Genomic DNA, 15,380 nt, shown 5'->3' on the forward strand with positions numbered 1-15,380 from the left:
TATTCACCGCATACACTTTTCACGGTATGTACATATTAACCGGTGTTCCTCTGTACCAGGCTAGCGGATTTAGTTCGCACAGTGGCTAAGTAGCGTGACATGTTCTACGTGGTTTCGTGACCAAATGAGCTAAAAAAGTGGGGTTAGTGGATGGGTCACGGATTTGATGTTAGTAACCGCTAAAGAAAGTGTCATAAAAGTAAGCTGTACAATATTCTGAAGAATATTGACAAAGACAGAAAGCGAAAATGGTGTCGCACGTCGAACTTTATTGTGAGGAAATTTAGGTAACGTCATCTATGCATTTTTGTGCTGGAAGTATTCATTCAGACTTTTGTTTGGTCTCTACCGTTCCTATGTCGTTCTTTAAGCTATATTTCGCGATTGTTATGTTATCCGGTGGTGGCCTATTGCGATCAACCATTGTCAGTTGGGGAGGAAGATCACCGCCTCAATTAATTACACGAGTTCAAGGGATTGGGAGGTGATGTGACGGGGGGGGGGATGCTTGGGAAAATGCTGTGCTTAGCTTCCTGTTCCTACTCTTGCTTCTATCTTTAGGCTGTATGAAGTCACTGAAGTGACACCAGGCAGTGTGCAAGAGAGTTTATAGAGTACTCCTGTTGGTAAGCTGCTTCCAGATTCTCCATCTCTTTGTTATGAGTGACATGACGCCTGCCAAGTCCTCACTGGTCCTTGTTCTATATACTGGAGGAACAGTTGGAATGAAAAAGCTCTCTGAAAATGGTATGATACCAATTAATTTATAATTTTTCATCGACTTAATAGTTTTAGATGTTATGCATGTCACTTCCCTTGTGAAGGTGAAATTGATAAAGATATCTTGCATCATTTCCAATCATGAAGTGTATATGGCATGAAAAACAATGAAAATAAGAGTAAGTGGTAAGGAAAAATCCTCTTATTTCAGAGCCTTGCATTCTACACTTGGACTTATTCATTGAAGAGTTGAAAAGGCATCCATTGCTTCATGATGCTGCTTTCACTGCGCCTCAAGCAAGAAAAGTGGGTGTAACAGAAAGATTGGCCATGCCGTAAGTATTACCTTTCAGAATCTGAAGATCTGAGATTTGATGCCTGATGGGGACTCAAGTTGCAAGCTCATTAAAATAAATCTTCTTTTGTTGAAATACACTTTTCAATAGTTGAGCCTTCCATCTTAAAAAGATTAATTTGACAACTGAGCTCAGGCAGACTAGATTTGTGCCTCTTCATGAGGAAGCTGTTAGAACTTTTACCAGACTTGGTACATGAGAAGGGAAGAAAATATCACTTGGAGGTTCTTGTTGAATGCTGTACTTTCAAAACTAATATTTTAAAATATATCCATAAAGTGGAAGAAATGTTAACTATATATGTAATTTAGATCTTGGGTATCTCATGGATAACTAAAGAAATTATAGACTTGGCATTCAACAACTGATCATGATGAACTGTTAGAAATGTATGATAAACAAGTACATACCCGGTAATGTTTTTGAATTATTCTCATTCTTACGCTTGAGATAATTAAAAAATTGGCTTATTTGACTGGTTTTTGTTTAGTGTACATGATCAGGATAACAGCAAAATATTGTATGATATCAAGAAGGCTGGTACTGTACGGGAATCAAAAGATACTTGCACAAAGGACTGGATTGACATGGCCACAGAGATTGCCAATAACTATGATGACTATGATGGGTTTGTGATCTTACATGGGACTGATACTATGGCTTATACTGCGTCAGCACTGTCTTTCATGCTTGAGAATCTTGGGAAACCTGTGGTCCTCACTGGAGCACAGGTAAACCATGTTAAAATTTCCAAGTGTTATTTTGTAGGCTGATTGAGTGCCAGTATGATTAATAGAACAATTCAAGATCAAAAGATTGTCAAGGAATCATGTGGGTAAGAATATTGGCATCTGAGATAGACAGAACCTGTGGTAAAGTCACACTAAAACTGCATGCAATTTGCACTATGAAGCAGTGAAGTACCTGAATTTAAAATCTGTAATATAGTAGAAAGTATACAAAACTTTTAATTTTCTCGTGAGTAATAAAAAAATAACCCTTATATTGCCTGAATCTTGGATTTCTGCATAAGTTTTGAAATCTCATTACAACAGGTTCTGGGCTGTGCTAGTATCTATTTCTGGTCAAATACTATTTTTCACTTGACAGAGACATGGTCAGTTAAGTTCATTAAAACCTTCACCTGTTTCCTTTTATCACAGACCCCAATTTATGAGGAAGAGACAGATACAAAAGATAACCTGGGTGGTGCACTGTTGTTTGCTGGGCACTATGCAGTTTCAGAGGTAGGAACATAGATTTACTAGATCTTGGGGGTGGAAGGGGTAAATGTATGTAGCATTAAGCTGGATGAAAGTGAGCCAGCCAGGTGAAAGGAAATGACTACTATGCAAGCGATTTTGACTTGAATAAAACCCATTTTAATGTACTTTTGCACTTATATATCAGGCACCTAAGAAACAACTTTCCTCCTCTACAGGTGACAATTTTCTTTAATGGAAAGCTGTTTAGAGGAAATAAATCAACCAAAGTAAATGCAAAGAGTTTTTCTGTTTTTGACTCACCAAGCTATCCTCCTCTGGCAAAACTAAGCAATAATGGAGGCAGTAAGTGCATAACCTTTTACTGATGGTAATGAGTTTATTTATAAATAATTTCTTCTGTCTGTGGTGTATGCTCATGTCTTGTTCTGTACACTAACCAAGCTAGCAGGACAGTACCAAAGCCTGTGTGAAAGATGTCATCAGTTCCAGCCATTGCCTTTTTGCCAAGCTAACTTGTACTTTTACTGGTTGCCTTTCAAGAGAGCCAATACTTTAGAGTCATTGATCTGATAAGCCCTATATAAAATTTATTTATAAAAGTAGCCCTTTAAAAGTAGTTTAGTAGCATTTTAGCACCTAATTTTTGCCAGTTTCAGCAGCTCATTGCACAGATTTTACCATGCTCTACTTGTGTAGCATGCAATCACAGCTGTTTTAATTTAACAGGTCGACCAGCTATTTATTGAAAATAATTTTTGTCATTACTTAGTTGAATGGAATTATTCTGGTGATCCAAGGCATAAAGGATGTTTCACACTCCACACAAAGATGAGCCAAAACATAGCATTACTTCCTATGTTCCCTGGTATCCCAATACAAATGGTATGTTGCGATGTCATTTTAGAAGATTGTTGTAGAAAAACTTTGATCACCAATTTAGAAGCTCTTGATTTTCCAACAAAAAATGAAAAGGAAATGTATAGAGATCAGTATGGAGAATATGGATACTAATTAATGCCAGGATGTAACAAATTAATTAAAGCAAAGAAAACCAGTTACAAAGGGTTTAAAATTTACACTGGATTTGCCCTCCAAACCCAAATGATGTTTGCTTAGCTTTTGATCCTTTCTGTTATCTTCTATTTGCTTATATTCAGATAAAAGGGTGTTTAGAGCCTCCAATTGAGGGTGTTGTCCTGGTAATATATGGAAGTGGCAATATACCAGACTCGAGAACTGATCTTACTGAGGCGGTCAAAGAAGCGACGGACAAGGGTGTGGTCATTGTCACCTGTTGTCCTTGTCGTGGAGGGCCACATGATGTTTCTAGCGAGTTTGTGGAAAAGGTACTGACTAAATGCCTAATGCAGTTTTGTAAGAATATGTTTTCCAGGACCTTATTCATTGTGTACATTTTTAAGTATTTGAAGGGAGAGGGAAGGAAGGTGACTGACACTCTCCATTGACCCCAATCTTCTCGTCAGCTTTGTAGAGAATTTTGAGGAGAAGGAACCTAGATTTCCTAGGAAAATATTAGGAAAGATTTTAAGAAAGACTTAGGCAGTACCAGGAAAGATTAATAGAAGGATAACGAGCTGGTCATTTGCCGTTTTTACTTTCATCAAGATATGCTTTTGTAGATGTACCCGCTACAGAACTAAAGCTAAACAAATCTCGAAAACCACAAAATGTCCGAGTTTTAGATTGTGATTCGTTATTCACACAGGGCCTTGTTGAGTTAGGAGTAGTCCTCGGGGGAGACATGACGGTCGAATGCGCGCTAACCAAGGTCGCGTTTGTTATGGGACTAGAGGAACTCACGTTAGAAGAGAGGAAATCGGTAAGTCTCTCTCTGAAATGTAGCCTCATAGACGGTGCCTGATGGTCTCTTAACATAGAATGAGGTTTCTCAAAGAATCATGAACAGTGTGGGGTTTGTGATTAAGTGTCGTGAATCAAAACCAAAGCAATTACAAGGGCCAATCAGAGCAAAGGAAGTACGTCAATAGCCAATGAGAACTCAATTAAAAACAAGTGTACCACCCGAAGCGGGAAAACGCAGATGACCAAGGTGCGATTGGATTTTCCTTTGCATCTGATTGGTTGAGAGGGTGGGGTGAGTTTTCTGCAGCAATCACAAAGCAAAGTAAATCAAAACCAATGGAATCCTGAATTACTTTCAACACTCAATCGAAAATTACCTTATTCTACAACTTACACATAGTGGAGTCTCTTCCGCCTCCAGAATGGCTTACACAACGCAATAAATTCGAAATAATTTTCCGGCTCAAAGGGGAGGAGCCAGTTTGACCTAATTTGACCTTAGAAGGGCGTTTTCTACAGGAAGAATTTGAATATTGACTTTGGGCGTCTAATAGGTCATTGAAATGGTTAAACATACGTCCAAAGTGTATGAATGATTTGTACCTATTCTCTTTCTCGTTCATTGTTTTGCAGCTGATGAGATCAAATCTACGGCGTGAGATTTCACCTTTTTAACGCTGGGTGAAGTGGTTCTGGCCAGTACAAGTTCTGGGCCCTTACAGACACGAATTTTTTGAATAACAAAAATATGCGTGAAAAAAATGTTTGTTTCCTTCTCCTCCTGCTATTTTTCCAGTTCATCCACAGCTATTTAAGGAAAGATGCTCGATATTCAAAACCTAAATTTTTTTCGCAGCTCGATTGCGGTCTCGATCCTCTGTCATCTTCATATTCCAGTAGCACATACTGAATAATGAGCCAAACAGCCATCAAAATCTAGCACGCATAAAATTCCAGGGGCTAATTAGAAGAGTATCTGTCTTTGATCCTAAAGGCTAAGTTGACGCGAAACGTAATATATTAGTTACAGAAAGCCATATTTTGTGTCATCTAAAATGGAAGGGGACAGGGGGCGGGAGCCTGGGAGAGCAGGGGCCGGGGAGGGCGGGAAGCGGGAGCAGGAATTACAAAGACACTCGTTTGTTGTTTATTAAAGCTAATCATCTAGTCAAAACCCAGTAACTAGCAAAGCTTTCTGACTTCCATCAAAAGTCCACCGAGGCGCGAAATAAAATTTTGCAAGTGGGAAAACGTAATATTTTTCTCAGGCTGGGAAAAAAAAAAAAAAAAAAAAAACATAATACCGGTGAAATTGGTGATGGGTCATGAATAAATTTGTCAGTAAAAACTTAGATGGTAGTTTAGGAGAACATGAGAAAAGGCGCTGGTAGCATCTCAGATATTTCTTAACTGCGTCATAGCACACATCTGATTCACTCTCGACACAAATTAAGTTTTCATTCACTGACTTTATTTTTTTCATTTGTCAAGCTTTAAACTCTGATGGTTAAAAAACCGTAAACGAAAATTTGTATAACTGAGCTAAACTAGGCTATACAAATTTTTAGTCAACGTGACTCAATCAGCTTCCCTTTTCTTAATTTCAAACTAAACAGTCTCGCGAGTTTTATGCCAACTATAGAGCTTGAAAAAATACGACACCTAACTTTAACCATTTAAAATGGTTGATATTTCAATGTTTTTCCCCCTTTGAATTACATCGTCAAACAATTCTTTGAAAACCAAACCATGTTGTGTCATAACAAAAACAGTTCCTTGCAATTCTGGATCCAACGTATATTTTGAGATGCTTTTAATTCTAGAAAATGTGGGTAAATTAAAATTACTTTCTCCTACCAACCTACAGAACTATACTCAGGCTTTATCATCGTTCTATTGGTTTTTACCAACCTCGTTCCAGGGCGCTTCTACCCTCAAATTTTAGGATGGCGAATAAGGGGCCCTGGGACTAGACTCTGGTTACTTAACTATAACGAGTATGTGCTAAATGGGGCCCGTATAGGCTACGTCCTTTGAGGACGTCATAAACTGTGTCTTATTTACGTTGGGAGCTATCGAGGACTAGGTCCCTTCATAAATTAGAGAGAATGATCCCCTTAAATCTTAGCTGAAAGCTAAGGCAAAAATAATTCCTTAATAATCAGATCCAATGTCCCATTAATTCCTAAGTAAAACATTTCAAACTGATCCTCCCCAGGCGTAAAATAATGACTGATCCCATAACAAGAGGCATTTGTTGAAATGAAGACTACAATTATTATTCCTACTTTACATAACTATTTAGAAGTTAAAAGCATTTATTTGTCCGAAAGCAAAAATTATAATTCTTTCGCTGCCCAAGAGTTGCTTCCTTCAGTTCTCACGATTTAGCGTTTTTCTTTCGCCTTGAATACTTGACCCTAAGTATATCCCCAACCTCGTCAATGGCATTCAAAGCCTGAAGAAAGAAAAATTAATACCCTGGGTCAGAAACGCGCGCAAATGAAAACAATTGTGATGCAAGACGCACTAGAAATAGCAAACACAAAAGAGAATACATGTGCAAGAGAAACGCTCGTGTGAAAAAACTTGTGCGCCAGAAAACGCGCGTGAAATTTGCCATGAACCAGCAAATGCTAGCGAATCCAATGGTAATAAAAGGAAAACAACAACAACAACAACAACAACAAGAAAGAGGAAAAAAGGGAAATTTAACTTAAAATACTCCCAGTTTCACCCTTATTTCGTCTCGTAAAGAAGAAGACGTAAGATTATTACGGGAAGGATTGACTCACGTTACCTTATCAAGCATTTCCCTGGTGTGTGACGCAGACAGACAAATCCTTGCTCTCGCTTCAATCAGTGAGGTGGCAGGGAACCCTACAATGACCACAGCCACACCTCTTTTGAGCATTTCACGCGAGAAGGCACTGGAACAAAGTCAAATTATTGAACAGTTTGAATAATCGTCCTAAACCTTAACAAAACGCCATCCTTGGGTCAGTGATTGAGGTAATAAACACACGTTTTAGCGCATTCTTTCATACATTTCAATCTGTTTTCTTGATAGGAGCATGAAACAAGCTCATTTAAAGAGAGACAAGTGAAATCAGGATAAATTAACAGAATTTAGCAGTAACGCATACACAGAATGGTTGTTCGTCTACTGTTTCCATTTCGAATAAGACTTGGGTTTTGTGATGGAAGAAAAAAAGAAGGGTCCAGAGAAAAACCCTCGAAGAAAACCAATAGCGAGCTGGACCCAGGCGACTCGCGGTCAGCGCGAGAGCAACCCACCACTGCGTTATCTGTGTTCCCTCAATCGAGTCTCGCAAGTAGTCCGGGATTGCATTGGCTTTGCTTTCCTTTGCTCTGTAATTGGTTCAGAAAACTCGCGCCACTCTCTCGACCAATCAGATGCAAAACTAAAGCCAATCACGACTTGGTCGCCCGCGTTTCCCCGCGCTTTTACATTTTCACATTTTAGTTCTCGTTGGTTACAAAGTTGGTCACTTTTCTCGTAACTTCCCTACTAACATAGAAGCAAATTTTCTAAGTGTGCCCACTAAGAGGTAAGGTTCAACGCAACTGGAGCTCTTAAAGTTTATTTTCATTCACTTTATCAAAGGAAAAAGAAAACTTACACCGTTTTTGCCGGCATGTAAAGAAGAATGGGTACTACTGCTGAGGCATCATGGCCGTATACTATATAGCCCATCTTTTTCAGCTTTTGTCGGAAGTACCTGTCATGTAAACAGCACAAAGATTAAGTCAAGTCATGAAATAATGTTGGAGGTGACTACTCTCGCTGCGCAATGGTTTCTTAATCATCATTAGGGGATGTAAGCAGGGACGATTTAGAGAAATGGGGAAAATTTTATCCTGTGATTAGGCCCCCATCTGAAAAGTGCTCCATCAATTACTAGCAGACCCTCTCGTAAACCGCTGGCCGGTCTCAAACTTCCTGCGGACGGCAAAACGCTCGTGCCGCAGCACTAATAATAAGGGGCATTGTTTTAGCATATGGAACCAGACGCGATAGATCCTTGAGATCTTTCGTAAGCGCCAACTGAGATGGCAAGGAAATATCGACTCCCAGCTGTGGCCTGCCTCACAAAATATTTGTGGTTCAGCTAAATAATTGGCTCAAGCCTTTGTAGGGAAAAAATTGGCTTAAGTCTTCATATAATTCTACATACTTGCAATTCTGTGCCAATCTGGTAAGCCTCTGCTTTCCTGAGAACATAGGAAAACCGTCAACTTGAGACGAGAAGTAACCCTCTCTAAACTTCAATGTACAGAAACAATCTAACAGAAGTTTTTATTCAAATGCAGATAAAATAATCAAGAAAACTCTAGCACAGACATAGGAATAGGGAAATTGATGCTTTTCGAAAAAAGAAAAGAAAGTGGCGTTACACTCTTTTCGAGATGTTTTGGCACAGAGACAAATGAAGAAACAAGATTGCATGGCTCTTAGGACAAACAATCTAGAGCAAAGGGAAGAAAACAATATTCTACGCAAGTTGTAAAATCGGTTTCAGCTATTAAAGCTCTCGCCCTCGATTCGTGGATTCGCAAATAGATACACGCCTCTCCTAAGAGACAGCATTTTGTCCACAGGAAACTGAAGTAAATGAACTGTGTGCTCCTAGAGGAGAAGCATCCCTAAAACGAGGTTGTATTAGCTTTTACTTCTTGGCCATCGACCAATAGAATTTAAGGCTTAGCGGAGAACAAACAAACGTCGGGCATGTCCGAGGGGATCCATTCTGACCGGCCGCGCACCAATTTCCAGCGGAAAATTTCAAAGGAAAACATAAGAAACAACCGATTGGTTGGCTATAGCTCCTGTGAGACCACTTGGTTCTGACTGTCTGAAAGTAGGCCACCTAGTCGTAACAACGTTCGCACATGAACAGAAGTTTGATCACTGAGTTTAAGAGATGCACCAGATATTTTACATTTTATTACTAACCTTTACTTGTTCCATCCTCGCCCATGATTATTTTCATTGAAGATATTATTTGCATGACTACTGGAGGCGACATGAAAGAGGCGTACGCTGCACTATGGGAACTTCCTTTAATATGATCTATTATTTCCTGGAAGAAATAATAAATAATTCTTTTGGGTTATCACTCGAAGCTTTCGAATCGCTTACTTACCTTAATGCGAGATCATTCAAATGAAAGGTGCAGATCAATGTCAGTATCTGAGAAACTACACACCTACCCTCCCCTGATCCAACTGTAACCATAACTTGTTATCGGTCGAATTTTGTTGGGACAGGGTGGGGTAAGGTGCGCATTTCCTCAGATACTAACAATGACTCAAAGATACATAGCCGTACACTGATTCATTACAGTTGGCTATAAAATAAACCTCAATATTCCCATAAATTATTGATATGTACCACTTTTTTGAACGTCAGTGTTGGTGCCAAAATAAGCAACAAGTGGTTCTTACCTGTGACGCAGCAATGTATCCCCCGGCTGCACCAAAACTCTTTGTAAATGTTCCCATCATGATATCAACATCAGCAGGGTCCACCCCGAAGTATTCAGTAACACCTCTTCCATTTGGGCCCATGGCACCAATACTGTGAGCCTCGTCTAGGTATAAGTAAGCTTTGTACTTCTTTTTAAGGGCAACAATCCCTGGGAGCTTCGCGAGGGAGCCCTCCATACTGAAAAAAAAATTTTTTACCAACTCGTGTAACATTAAGCCTAACTCTTTACATCAGTATCCATATTCTCCGTACTGTTCTTCATATATTCCCTTTGCTACTGACAAGGAGAATTCGTTTAACAATCAAGAGCTTTTTCAGCCGATGATTTATTTTTGTGACCTTCATGTTCGATTCAGTTAATATTCCACCCTATTGAATTCGAAGAACTTCTTGATTATCGTATAGAAGGTACAAAAATACTCGTGAATTAAGGTCCAGAGCGGGGTTGCTAAAAACACGATTTATCTAAGGTAATTTAGTGTTAACAACTGGGTTGAAAACGTAAATTAGCCACCGTAAAGGGTAAAAAAAGCTGACGTTTCGAGCGTTAGCCCTTCGTCAGAGCGATCGCTCTGACGAAGGGCTAACGCTCGAAACGTCAGCTTTTTTTACCCTTTACGGTGGCTAATTTACGTTTTCAACCCAGTTGTTAACGCTAAATTACCTGCTATACTCTCCCACCGACGCAGCACCACAGTTTCTTTAGAAACTTACCCCTTTACGATTTATCTAACCCGGGGTTTGTGTAATTTTTTGAATCAATTTAAAAGCTTTGCAAAAAATTTTTATAATTTTTCCGGTTGGTTTCGAGTCATTTGAGATAAAACCCAACAAAAACTTAGATCGTATACGCGCTCTTCTACATGTGAAATTGAAGCCAAAGTTAATTTTTAATCCTAAATCAAAGTATACCCCCTCTTGAACAACCCGGCCCTGAGGTAATATCTGTAAACACTGTTTTATATAAAAGGTCTTGTCCTAAAAGGATGACTTGAGTTACCTATAAACCCCTTCAACAATGATTAGAATCTTTTTCCACGCACGGTGAGTTATTGGCTGTCCCTGAGAAACCGACTCATGCAAGATTTTCTCCAAACTCGCCATATCTGCAATAAAGGTAGAAAGGAGAGGGTCTTATTATCTCTATCCCCTTTAAGAAACAGTTCAAACAACGCTAGCTAAGGGTCAAGGAATTCGGGATAAGGATGAAAATCACTGCAGTTCTCAGCCTTAGTATACATTTCCGTGAAACGTGAAGAGTAAAGCGTGAGGAGTGAAACGTAAAGAAGTCATTGCAGGCACGCTCCCACTATTAGCGCTGCAACACGAGCGTTTTTTCATTTTTTCATTTTTTTTATATCCTTGCCTGCGAGTTAGTTTCAGGCTCTGAGCAAAGCCAGCCGCAGGGACGTGTGCGCGAGGTCTACCTCCGTTAGTGTCACATCCCTCGCACACCTCCCGCCGGCTTACCCTAAGAAGAAAGACCGGTACCACTGGGTTCATGATGGGGGTCCTCCTCGAAGGCTAAGGTCTGATCCCTGGCCAAGTCATTGTGTTGTTTCTGGAATGCACAATCATAGTTCCCTTCTTTATCCCGAGATATGAATTATAGGGGCGCCGGCGAAGTGGAGTAAGCTGTGATGGATTGGCCCTCGTTTCAGAGGAGAGCGGCAATACTCCTACTCGCCCCGCCCACAAGAAATCAAGTCATACTCTGGCCAGGCAGACCTCAATCTTCTTGTGCCAACTTGATCTTACCGTTATGTTTGAAGACCTTAATCTTCGCTCCTGACAGTCTTGCTCCTAAGATGAGCGATGTGTGGTTCAGCTCATCACTAATAATCAGATCTCCCTTGCCCACCAGGGTGGGGATGTTTGCAGAGTTGGTGGCGAATCCCATACCAAACACCATAGCTGCAGGCTTACCAACAAACTTGGCGACAAGAGCTTCTAACTCGTTATGAATATCAAGGGTCCCTGGAAAATGGAGAAATGCGGTGAGGAACTGGAAGTTGAAAGATCAATGGAGCGTCGAATGTAGGAAAAATGAAATCTCAAACGTAGAGAGGGAATGCGCCCTTTATAGACTCGGACTTTATTCCAAATGTAATGCCTTTGACGTTATTTTCAGGCTCCAGGTTTTATTGTATCTATTGAGGAATGTCGAATGATTTTCGCGTATTAGTTGAATGTTTCCATACAAAACGAAGTTACATTGTTACTGGAAGCTATTTAGCTCATTTTAAAGAAGTAGCCTGGTTGCCCTTTCTCTGAAAAAGCCGGTACATGTAACTCTTACATTCAAATCTGAAATAATAAAAGGGCTTCAAAAATCACGCCGCACAGCACCACCAACATTTCCAGGAGTAGCACAGTAGTCAAACGTCAGCGCACGAATGAGTATCTCCCAGACTTTGACTCACCATATTCATGTCTTGAGCTGCATCCCGCAATACCATATTCACGAACAGCCTGTTCAGCGGCATCTGCACACGGCCCAGAGTTCTCCGCGAACCCAAGATAATTATAAGAGGCAAGATTGACAGTCTTTGTTGTCGTTCCTGGGTATCTAAACAAAACAATTAATTTTAACCTGATCAGTAATAGTTTAGATATAAGTGCACGTAAACAGCAATTAAATAGTAGATATGTTGTGCAAAAACCAAAGTGTACAAAGGTTATTTGAAAAATAAAAACAAACCTTCGCTGGAATGTCGTGAAAATTGGCAAAAACTACTTAGAGCAAGCGAATTGATGGGAGTTATTGTTCTGGTTGAAAAGAGCTTCATTGGTATATGATATACTTTTTGATTCATTTCCAGACTTTCTAAGTTTCCTTTATGTTGGTGTTAAAAAAGACCCTGGAAGGGTAGTTTGTCAGAGTAAAATAGAGTTGCCAGAAGGGCACGTGGGCATTATTACATGACACAAGAGACCGCTGAATGCATCCCTTGTAAAATCATCACAGAAGGTTCACATGGATTGCACAGGAGCGTGGCTAACATTTTCCAAAAAAAATGGGGGGGGGGGGGAAGGGAGAGAGAGTAGGGTCTAATCGGTCAAACTTTGACAAAGTTCTGGGGGAATTACTTTAAAGCTACCTGAAAGTCCAGTTCCAGTCCTCAGACTCTCTATCCACGAGCGCGACCTCTCCGCCAGGAACACTACAAATGGGTCTGTTAAAACAGTCCCTCACACGAGTGTAAAGATTTCGTGTATAGAAACTCTCAAAGTCGGAATAAAGTGGCACAAAACCCTGCAATCAGTGAAAACCATAGACAGGTTAATCAACTCATGATAAACAAAGAAGCCTCTTTTTGACAGCACTTCCATCTACAGTCTTTTTGATCACCATGGCGGGTAGATGAAACTTTTGGTCATTCAATTTGCAAACTTGCTGAATTGGCGACCAATGAGTAACGGTCATGTAATGTAAGTATTACAATGCCATTGATAGCAAATTGTTTTTCAGCAGGGTTGGTTTCATTGCTTTGGCGTTGTTGTACAAAAATAAAATTTAATACTACTGATTCGTGCGTCAATTAACACAATTTATTGAGGTTACCTGAAAATTGAAATGGCTCCTACAGAATTGCTCAACAGGGAACAGAAATTTTGTCCTTTACATTATAAACAAGTAAACGCATTTTTCCTCGTAAAATTATGGATTGTTATCACTTGTGTTTTCAGAAGTTGCAGCAACCTCTGGAACTTCTGAAAACACGCGTGATATTAATCCTTAACTAGAGAATATCAACATCTGATATTCTCCTGTCCTTAACTTTTCTGAGGAAAATACGTTTACATACTCAAAGTTACCCATTATCGACCATTGTTCTACTCGTCTGAGCAAAAAAAATATTAGCGATATCAACACATGGACTTTTTCAGACTTATTTTTTTCTTTGCGGTTTTGCTGCATTTGTGACAAAAAAATAACTTAAGAAAAAAATAAGTACACTTGTTAAGATCGTAGCTGAACTTAATCAAAAGTGAAACTTTCAAATGCTTCTCATCGTGGTTAACGTATGTTAATGTTGTTTCATAAAAAATAAATAAATATCAAAGAAACAGATATCCTTTACGCTTCAACGCTTGCACAACCGTTTGCGACACACATCAAAACATTAGAAGGTTACAAAAAAACACCGTTTAGTACTTAATAGAGACGATTACAGCCTGAGTTTATCCAATTCGTTTGAAAGAAGGTCGTAAAGCGTTTACATTTTCTTCATCCGCTATGCAAACGTTCTGCTCATTGCACGTGCCCCAAGATCACGCTTGGTCACGCCACCGAGTATTACACCCATTGAGCATGCGTTAGGCTAAAAGTCCATAGGTCATGAAACACACCTCCTTAATTTTGTATAGACATATCAAAATTTTCTTCAGCTTTCGGCACAAGAGTTGAAGTAATTTTGCTTATAGCTTTCCTTTAATCACTGACAAAAAGTACTCTGGCAAGGTCTTGCCACAAATTGCTTTCAATCGGATTATTTACAACTTCACGCTCTTGACTAATAAATCAATGTCGTGTTCTGTCGGTTTCTTCGAGTCGTAATTCATCTGTGACTGTAGTAATTAATTTCAAATATTACCCTTTTTTTTTTCATTGCGACTAAAACAGGGTTCAATGCTGTACTTGCCATAGCGAGTCACAAATGTTTCTTTATACGTAAGGGTTAAGCGCTGGTAGAATTACATTGCCTAATTTATAATTCAAGGTTTAGAGATTGCATAGCCTAAAGTAAAATTACTTTCTCTTTCATCTAAGCACAGACAAGATTCTTTAATTAAAGTGATATCCTTACCTGATTTCCTGTTTCCTTAACAGACTTGGACTTCTCTAATCCGTACTTGCGCATGAAGTCACGCATGTAACCGAAGATTATCAAGAAGAAATACGACAAGTATGTCATAACAGCGATAAACAGTGGTGTCTCCTCGAGATCCTCCTCCAGCTCTGTGTTTAACTCTCTCCGGTGGCTTGCAAAGCCGTTGGATCCCTTTGGAAAGCCATTTTTCATGGAATGTTGTACTCGCCGCGTTGCATAAGTACCGGCCACCATTTTAAATTTTTAACCATGCAAGGCTGCAAGCTTCTGCGTGACGTAACAGTATAATATAAAAGTCAATCACATGAGATGAAAGCGCCTTCAAGAATACGACAGACTTGATTGTATCTTGCTTGTCAATCCTACATGAAAGGTTCTGACGAGACTTGGTTTGTTTATACTTGCCAGCATGTTTGATCTAAACCTATCATCAACAACTGAGCAATCATAATAAATAAAACAGGTCGCACCTGTCCTAATGTTTTTTTTCTCAGCACTGCAGGACGCGCGATTCTCCGCCGAAGCTGAGATCTGAGAAGAGGGGCAACGTTTTGCTGGGGAGTCTTGGCACTGTGTTAGACCCCGTGGAAGGCCTATCCTCCGGTGCCGGGCAAAAAAAACACTCGCAGGCTGAAGCGCTGATAGTGAAGGCCTCAGTGCTTGCAAGCTAGCCTACGGCTTACTTCTACCGTTGTTATGGTGTTATTGTTGTATGAACAAACAATATTTTAAGCGTAGAAGCCGAGTTTGGTGGAGTCGGACAATTGTCATGTTAAGCAGTGTTTTTATCAACCCAGCTTTTCTTTAAGCTTAGCAGGAGAAGTCGTAATTTAGTCATTTCCTTTGTCCGATGTGTAATGTTGTCGTTTTGTGCTCGATAATTGAAAGTACCTTTTCTCGTAAAAAA

The 15,380-nt window shown here is 39.7% G+C and overlaps 2 protein-coding genes across 6 annotated transcripts; one reads left to right on the forward strand and one right to left on the reverse strand.

Annotated features, from left to right (window-relative positions):
- Window positions 1-94: 94 nt before the first annotated feature.
- Window positions 95-5,157, forward strand: LOC113677481 (uncharacterized). Of its 3 annotated transcripts, none has more exons than XM_089211136.1 (10): window positions 95-199; window positions 562-747; window positions 932-1,055; window positions 1,567-1,807; window positions 2,240-2,323; window positions 2,518-2,644; window positions 3,072-3,184; window positions 3,460-3,648; window positions 4,029-4,142; window positions 4,760-5,157. In XM_089211136.1, exons 2-10 carry the CDS (start codon window positions 660-662, stop codon window positions 4,799-4,801), a joined length of 1,122 nt encoding a protein of 373 aa, XP_089067262.1. In that variant the 5' UTR covers window positions 95-199; window positions 562-659; the 3' UTR covers window positions 4,802-5,157. The 3 variants fall into 3 exon arrangements, with proteins under 3 accessions (XP_089067262.1, XP_027050101.2, XP_089067263.1); XM_027194300.2 differs by having other exon boundaries at window positions 117-287; XM_089211137.1 differs by having other exon boundaries at window positions 149-273.
- Window positions 5,158-5,575: 418 nt separating this feature from the next.
- Window positions 5,576-15,247, reverse strand: LOC113677503 (serine palmitoyltransferase 2). Of its 3 annotated transcripts, none has more exons than XM_089211133.1 (12): window positions 14,944-15,247; window positions 14,450-14,740; window positions 12,740-12,894; window positions 12,062-12,207; window positions 11,397-11,615; window positions 10,639-10,744; window positions 9,596-9,815; window positions 9,105-9,231; window positions 8,326-8,362; window positions 7,771-7,869; window positions 6,927-7,056; window positions 5,576-6,584 (listed from the first exon to the last, which is right to left on the reverse strand). In XM_089211133.1, exons 2-12 carry the CDS (start codon window positions 14,705-14,707, stop codon window positions 6,507-6,509), a joined length of 1,575 nt encoding a protein of 524 aa, XP_089067259.1. In that variant the 5' UTR covers window positions 14,708-14,740; window positions 14,944-15,247; the 3' UTR covers window positions 5,576-6,506. The 3 variants fall into 3 exon arrangements, with proteins under 3 accessions (XP_089067259.1, XP_089067258.1, XP_089067257.1); XM_089211132.1 differs by having other exon boundaries at window positions 14,827-14,952; XM_089211131.1 differs by lacking the exon at window positions 14,944-15,247 and having other exon boundaries at window positions 14,450-14,806.
- Window positions 15,248-15,380: the final 133 nt, after the last annotated feature.

The sequence above is a fragment of the Pocillopora damicornis genome, chromosome 7 (assembly GCF_964200805.1).
Source record: "Pocillopora damicornis chromosome 7, jaPocDami1.2, whole genome shotgun sequence".
Taxonomy (NCBI): domain Eukaryota; kingdom Metazoa; phylum Cnidaria; class Anthozoa; order Scleractinia; family Pocilloporidae; genus Pocillopora; species Pocillopora damicornis.

Excerpts from the sequence above, each read along its gene's own strand:
- LOC113677481 (XM_089211136.1), top strand. The coding sequence starts at position 660 with ATGAGTGACATGACGCCTGCCAAGTCCTCACTGGTCCTTGTTCTATAT. Across the intron at positions 1,808-2,239 it reads TGGTCCTCACTGGAGCACAG|ACCCCAATTTATGAGGAAGA; the intron begins GTAAACCATGTT and ends CTTTTATCACAG. Across the intron at positions 4,143-4,759 it reads CGTTAGAAGAGAGGAAATCG|CTGATGAGATCAAATCTACG; the intron begins GTAAGTCTCTCT and ends ATTGTTTTGCAG.
- LOC113677503 (XM_089211133.1), bottom strand. The coding sequence starts at position 14,707 with ATGGTGGCCGGTACTTATGCAACGCGGCGAGTACAACATTCCATGAAA. Across the intron at positions 12,895-14,449 it reads TTAAGGAAACAGGAAATCAG|GGTTTTGTGCCACTTTATTC; the intron begins GTAAGGATATCA and ends CACTGATTGCAG. Across the intron at positions 8,363-9,104 it reads CGAGGATGGAACAAGTAAAG|GAAAGCAGAGGCTTACCAGA; the intron begins GTTAGTAATAAA and ends CTATGTTCTCAG.